The 8,139-nt window shown below is 30.1% G+C and overlaps 1 protein-coding gene across 1 annotated transcript; it reads left to right on the top strand.

Moving 5' to 3' along the window:
- The first annotated feature begins 1,077 nt into the window (after window positions 1-1,077).
- Window positions 1,078-7,872, top strand: LOC132063030 (trimethyltridecatetraene synthase-like). The gene is made up of 4 exons (XM_059455477.1): window positions 1,078-1,393; window positions 2,331-2,926; window positions 6,785-7,058; window positions 7,517-7,872. Exons 1-4 carry the CDS (start codon window positions 1,078-1,080, stop codon window positions 7,870-7,872), a joined length of 1,542 nt encoding a protein of 513 aa, XP_059311460.1.
- Window positions 7,873-8,139: the final 267 nt, after the last annotated feature.

Genomic DNA, 8,139 nt, shown 5'->3' with positions numbered 1-8,139 from the left:
TTCTTATGAAAAATATTTTTCTAGAAAATTACTTCCGTTATATCCAAAAATAAATAAATTGTAAAGTAGGATTAAATTAAACCTTTTAGATGTTTCAAGAAGTTCAATCTTCTTCATCAGACTTGTTGTTCATGCTTCAAGTTCAGCAATGTTATTTGTAATGAGCTACATCAGTAGAATCGGGATTTATACTTGGGGTTCAATAAATTAAAAAATGTAAATAAATGAAGAAGTCGAAAGGGGTTCATATATATATATATATATATATATATATATATATATATATATATAATCTTATATATATAATGTAATTTTTTGCCGAAGGGAATTCAGATGAACCCCTCGGCCCAACCTAGCTCTGCCCCTGAGCTACTTTAATGAACCTCAAAAAGTTCTGTAAGAGATTCATTGCTTGATAATTCACCAGAAGACATTAATTAAGGACCAGAAACTATAGCCTGCATGTTGTTCTGTTCCACAGCTGGCTTTTCGCCCTGATCGTCTTTAGCTACAAGCTATTTTTCATAAGAAAGCCAACAGAAAATGATGGAAATTATTTCATTGCTTTACTTGAACTGCTAGCAAATCAAGCCATCAATTTTTTTTTCATTGTTGATTCAATGTTTTGTTTGAGAAATTGATGGTTGAGATTTATTCACTGAATTTTGAGAAAGTTGCATCTCAAATTTGAGGTCAATTAATTGAGAATTGAAGGAGATTGACTCAATTTTTTTGAGCATTATTCTTGGAGAAGATGATGAAATCAAGGCTGGGTCGGATCGTGGAAGGAATTGGGTAATTTTTTTAAAATTAGGTAATTTAATTCGATTTAGGATTTTCCATCTAAATAGGGGTACAAGTATAAGCTTTATTGATGGCAGAGATATATTTATTCACTTTCACTAATGGGAATAAAATTGGCTAATAAAATAAAATAGAGGGGTATATTTAATCCTTTTCCCTTTTTACAAACAACTATATTAAAGTCTAAACCATGCAAGTAAAATGGATTGGAGGAAGTATACTACTTAAGAAGATACAACCCACCCACAAAATTTCATAGTACATCCTATAGAAATGGAGAATTCCGGGTTAGTTTTAGCCTTTACAGGCCTTCTAATTACCTCACTTTTTCTCTCAAGACTTTTCAATGGATCTTGTCGTAAACAAAATCTTCCACCAGGTCCAAAACCATGGCCTATCGTTGGCAATTTACATCTTCTTGGTTCTGTCCCTCACAGATCTCTTCATGAACTTGCAGAAAGATATGGAGATTTAATGCTTCTAAAGTTGGGTTCTCGGAATGTCCTAATTGCATCCTCCCCAGATATGGCAAGAGAGTTCTTGAAAACAAATGATGCCATTTGGGCTTCTCGCCCTGAGCTTGCTGCAGGTACGCAGCTCAATAATATGTGTGGCCTGAAGTCAAACTCAGATAAGAGGTCTTAAAACTTTTTTTAACAAAGAATTACTCTCTCCGTCCCAATTTGTTGGGAGGTTTAACAGGGAGTCAAACAGTTTTTTTTTACTATGATTTTGTCCAACTCTTTTTATACATTGTAAATTATTAATTATACAGATTTATAGTACTTTTAATATAATTTTTAAATATGTAAATTTTATTATAAAATATTCAGAGAATCTATGTTTAAAATTAAATAAAAAAAAAGCCGTTTGATTCGAAACTAGTCAATCTTCAAATAAATTGAGACGAAGAGAGTGTGTGTATATATATATATATATATATTTTATTTTTATTTTCAATTGGGGTTAGGGGAAGGAAAAATTGAGGAGGAAATTATAAGGTGGGAAATCGAACCCTCACCAACAAATGAAATTTCAGTAGCCAACCAATTGAGCTACTAAGATTTCTCATACTCCCTCCGTTTCAATTTATGTGAACCTATTTTTTAATCCGCACCAAAATGAATGGCCCTTTTCCTAATTTGGAAACAAATTCACTTTATGAAATGATTTATAGCCACACAAATATTCAAGACTTATTTTGAACCACAAGTTTCAAAAGTCTTCACTCTTTCTTAAATATCGTGCCCAGTCAAATGGGTTCACATAAATTGAAACGGAGGGAGTATATATTTTTGTTTGGTGTCTATTTATTAGCTTTTTCATATTAAAATGTTGAGAATTTGCTGGCAAAACAGCTTCTCTTGCTGCAATGATTAAAATTAATGTAAAAATTAAATTTTACTTTATTGTTTATATGGTCCATGATTCATGTTTTCGACAAAAAGTGTGAAAAAATCAACAGGCTCTTGTCTATCAATATCATTGGGAACCCATAAACTTTAAATTCTAATCTTTCTCTGCAGGTAAGTACACTGCTTATAATTATCGTGACATGACATGGGCACCTTATGGACCCTTTTGGAGACAAGCACGAAGGATCTACCTCAACGAGATTTTCAACCCTAAACGTTTGGATTCGTTCGAGTATATTCGAGTAGAGGAAAGAAGAAATTTGATTTCACGACTTTTTGATGTGTCGGTGTTAGGGAAGCCAATTGTTCTTAGAAACCATTTAACTCGTTACACTCTTACAAATATAAGTAGAACAGTGTTGAGTGGCAAATACTTTAGCGAGTTACCTGGTCAAAATTCAACAATAACTTTGGAAAAATTGCAGGATATGCTTGATATGTGGTTTTTACTTAACGGTGTGATCAATATTGGGGATTGGATACCTTGGCTAGCTTACTTGGATTTGCAGGGTTATGTCAAGCAAATGAAGGAGTTGCATAGGAACTTCGACAAATTTCATAATTTTGTGCTAGATGATCACAAGGCTAAGAGGGAAGAAGATAAGAATTTTGTGCCAAGAGACATGGTGGATGTTTTGTTGCAGCAAGCTGAGGATCCTAATCTTGAAGTCCAACTCACCAATGATTGTGTCAAGGGTCTAATGCAGGTTGTCTCACTTAATTTGTTTGATTTTACCTCTAATTTATCTCCCCTGCATTTTAAAGTAGACAAGAAAATGACAAAAATGGTCCCTTATATTTGACATTTGAGGGTAGGTTCAAATAGTCTTTTAAGGATGAACTTAATAATTGTGTTTCTTTAAGTTTGTCAAAAGTTAACAATTTTAATCTCCGTCAAATATTTACCAAACTCTGCCTGTTATATTAAACGAAAATAGTGGGAAAAGTGTTAACTTTTGGCAACTTAAAGGGCAAAAACTGTTAAATTCATTCTGAAGGAACTATTTTTAACCTACTCTAAAAAATAAGAGATCATTTTTGTCATTTTCTCTACTACTAATATTCGTATCTGCGCGATGCGCAGTAAATATTTAAAAATTTAATTATGTAAAATTCTTAACTTGTTTGTTTGAGAACATTAACCTAATTGTTTTAATAAAATTAGAATTATAATTTTGCTCCATATTCGATGTAAAAATTATAAAAGCAAATAGAATAACATAACACAAAATAAGCTTTTATTTGCGCAATGCTCCTAAGATATTGAATAATGTCAAAAGAATTAATTTTACATTCATAATATATTCAGTCATTCCTTGCACAAATGATTTGATAAAACTCTTTTATATCATTCGGTTATCCATCGTATTTGTACATCATATCTATAAAAATTTTAGACCCCTTAGTTAAATCTATGACAAAAGATAAATGTATAATGTTAAATTGTAACAAAAATAAAATAATAATAAAAAAGTTATATCAAGCATGAGAATATACCTTGACCATTTGATAAAACTCCTTTATATGTTTTGATTCTCCATTGTGCTTGTTTATTTTATAAATATCCATTTAGCATTTGTGAGATATTTGTATATAACATATCTATGGAAACTTCATATTCGATGATTACATCTGTAACAAAAGACAAATGTAATGTTAATTGTAAATAAAAAATAAAATAATAATAATAATAAAGTTAAATAAAGCATAAAATATACCTTGATTGTTATGATGTATCATTTCAATTATGGTAATTCCGAATTTTGAGCGATAAATTAGGAACAAATCGTTTAGGTAGAAGTAGTAAAATATTATAACTAAAACATAGGAAGTGATTACAATATATCATTCCAAATTATGGTAAACCGATTCAAAGTTCAAAAACCCACTTTTAAAACGTCATTTCAATTATGGTACTTTTACCTTTTAAGTCAAAAAAAATTCAAATTGACTTTGGATTTTTTAAACTAAATCTTTGAAAAAGTTTAAACCCATTAAACTATGGCATTTTGGTGAATTAACTCATTTATTCAATTTTTCGCATACGTATTTTCAACACTTTAATTAAAACTATTTAATTTTATCATGTAATTTATATGTATTTCTTAAATTTTTTGAGTTTAAATTAATCTAAAAATATCAACTAATTATATTTGAATGTCAAATAAGTTATATATCAATTGACTTTTAACAAAAAAAAAGTCCAAATCATAACCATTTAAACACTAATGCTACAAATAAGAAATAATATCAATTAATTATATTTCTCCAATCAACTACAATAATATGTGAGAATCAACTAATTATCTTTTGCAACTTAATTTTGTCTTATAATACGTGTGAAAACACTTTAACTTTATTTTTTTGTCAATCAAATTATTAAACAAACTAAAAGTAATTAAAATAATATGCAAATCATATTAGATTGGATCTTATAATTTATTGGAATTCAATGACTTAATATTTTTAACCTATATCATTTTCTTAGCATTGTTAACACTTTAATTAAAAATATTTATTTTATTATATTTTACCATTTAATTATTCTTGACTATAAATTAGATCCAAAAAATGTCATCATTAGATTCTCAATCATTTTGTGTGTTTCATTTAATATTGTCAACATCTTTTAATTAGATAGTTGTATCTTACTAGGACCAAAGAAATACTTGAAGTACGAGTTATATGTTTTGTATCAAGATATTATAATATATAATATAAATATTCTAATAACGAGAAAACCCTACTATATGCTTGAAAAGAATATATATTGGTTTGGTTTGGTGTGTAAATTTAAAAATGATTGACGCAATTGTCTTAAATTTTAAAAATCCGATTAAATTAACTTAAGCAAACATGTTGACCATAGTTAATGAAATAGTGAAATATTATCACTAAAACATAGGAAGTGTTTACAATATATCATTTCAAATTATGGTACTTTTACCTTTTAATTCAAAGTTAAATTCAAATTGACTTTTAAAACGTCATTTCAATTGTGGTACTTTGACCTATTAAGTCAAAGTTAAATTCAAATTGACGTTTAAAACGATTTTTTGAAAACTAATTATCTTTGAAGTCAAATTTAAACCCATTAAACTATGGCATTTTGGTGAATAAATAACTCATTTCAGAAGATATATATCACATTAACCTTGGCATACGTTTGCTTCAACACTTTAATTAAAGCTTTTTGAATTCTATCATATAATATTATATGTTACCATATAAAAGAGTATTCTTGAGTATAAATTAGATCTAAAAATATCAACTAATTATATTTCTCCAATCAAATCCACCAAATTAGATGAGTACATTATTATGTCAATTGACTTTTAACAAAAAATAAGGGACAATATTATGTCTTACCATTTAAAGGAGTACTCTTGACTATAAATAAGATTCAATAATATCAATTAATTATATTTCTCCAATCAACTACACCAAATTATGTGAGAATCAACTAATTATCTTTTAACTTATATCACATTTGTCTTATAATACGTGTGCTTCAACACTTTATACCATTTATTTTACTTGACTGTCAATCAAATTATTAAACAAACTAAAAGTACCAAATGTAGTAAATAATATGCAAATCATATTGATTGGATCTAAGGGCACGAATAATTTATTGGAATTCAATGATTTCTTCTTTCACTTTTAACCTATATCACATTTACCTTAGCATGTGCGTGCTTCAACACTTTAATTAAAAATATTGAATTTCATCATGTAATATTATATCTTACCATTTAAAGGAGTATTCTTGACTATAAATTAGATCTAAAAATATCAAGTAATTAGATTTCTCCAATCAAAGGCGCTAAATTAGGTGATTTCATTTAATATTGTCAATGAATTTCTTTTTAAAAATTCAGTCAAATAGAATCTGTTGCCAAGTGGCTTGTTCGTATTTCAAGTCAAACAACAAAAATAAATCAAAAAAATATTATTTAACTTTTTTATTATAATATATAATATAGATATTCTATTTATCGTTAATGAGGCTCCTACTATATGCTTGGATAGTAAGAATATTAATGGATTTGGCTCCTTTCCATTTCCTCAAGTGCATATTTAGATGATTGACACTTGTCTATTTTAAATTTTAAAGGCTCGGATTAAATTAACTTAAGCAAACATGTTAACCATAGTTAATGAAATAAATTTAGGGAATGCACTCGTAAGTCCTAACTTTGGTAAGAAAACTGCCAACTGCCTCAAATTATATATGGAAACCGTTAGTTTTCATTTTAACTCATTTATATTTGACTATAAAATTATTTATTGAGATGAAACTATGCATACTAAACGTATGAAGGGCAATCCACACAATTTTTTGAAAGTCATAAGTCCAACATTAACAATCAAATCCATCTAACTGTGAAACCATAATGTGACGCAGCTTGTCTCTCAATTCTACATTTTAGAAATTGCATTTGTTCTTTGTCCATCCACATGTGATTGAAAGCTCTTATTCCCCATGAAGTCTCGTGCTTAGGATATCTTATTATAAAATATTTACACCCCCGTTGATTGATTTTCAAATTAATTAATGACAGGACTTATTAGCTGGCGGCACAGACACCTCAGCAACAACAGTTGAATGGGCTTTTCATGAACTTCTTAGACAGCCAAACATTATGAAGAAAGCACAAGAAGAGCTAGACGTTGTCATTGGACAGGGGAGATGGGTGCAAGAGAAAGATTATACTCAACTCCCTTACATTGAGTCAATTATCAAGGAAACCTTAAGGCTTCACCCAGTAAGCACCATGCTTCCACCCCGTACTGCCCTAGAGGATTGTCATGTAGCAGGCTATGACATACCAAAAGGTACTGTTGTTGGATTAAATTAGACCTCAGATAATCTTAATATGGTGTGATATTGCCCGCTTAGGATCAAGCCCGCACAATTTTCCCTAAAAAGGCCTTACACCATTAAGAGATTTTACATGAAGTAATTGCACGATTTGCCCTTCAATTGAACTGATCTTTAATTTTTGCCCTTCAAATGGGCTAGTCTTTATTTTTTTCCTACCAAATCAAACTTATGCCTAGCAGGGCATAAATTCGTTAAGAGAGCTATCATAATTCGTGGATAATATGATGCATAACTTATATCCATCTAGGCACAAGTCCAATTTTGAAGGGCAGGAATTAAAGACTAGCACGCTTGAAGGGCAAAAATTAAAGACCAACACGAAATAGGGGGAAAAGTGCAAATGACGCATCTTACATCTTATATGTGGCTTTTCAATTTTTTCAGCTACTAATGTTCGCACACATAACAGGTACAATTTTAATGGTGAACACTTGGAGTATCGGAAGGAACTCGGGGCATTGGGAGTCACCGGGAGAATTCATTCCTGAGAGGTTTGAAGGGAAAGAAGATATAGATATCGCAGGACAACATTTTGCGCTCTTACCATTTGGTTCGGGTCGGAGGAAGTGCCCGGGATATAGTCTTGGGATTCGTATCATTAGGGCAACGTTAGCCAACTTGTTGCACGGATTCAATTGGAGATTGCCGGATGGCATAAATCCACAAGACATTAATATGGATGAGATTTATGGGCTTACTACTCACCCCAAAGTTGCACTCCATGTGATCATGGAGCCTCGACTTCCCGATAATCTTTACAAATAATTGATCAAGGTCAACTAATAGTGGTCCTGAAATCCTGTGCTTAGTACAATCATTAGCCAAAAGCTATTTCGACTTTTGTATATTTTGCACCTCAAAATAGTCTTTTCTATTTATTTGCACCTTATCTTCTTTGGTTAAAATTAGTTTCTCGACCACGTTTATGTTGGGTTTTGGAGTCCACGGTGTTGCAAAACAATATATTATATATACTATTAACAAATTTTTAAATAAATAAATATACATGAGAGAATAAAGTATAAATTTGAT

The sequence above is a fragment of the Lycium ferocissimum genome, chromosome 7, assembly GCF_029784015.1.
Source record: "Lycium ferocissimum isolate CSIRO_LF1 chromosome 7, AGI_CSIRO_Lferr_CH_V1, whole genome shotgun sequence".
Taxonomy (NCBI): Eukaryota; Viridiplantae; Streptophyta; class Magnoliopsida; order Solanales; family Solanaceae; genus Lycium; species Lycium ferocissimum.
Note: the sequence above shows the minus strand (reverse complement) of the source record. Positions and strands in the feature narration are given on the sequence as shown.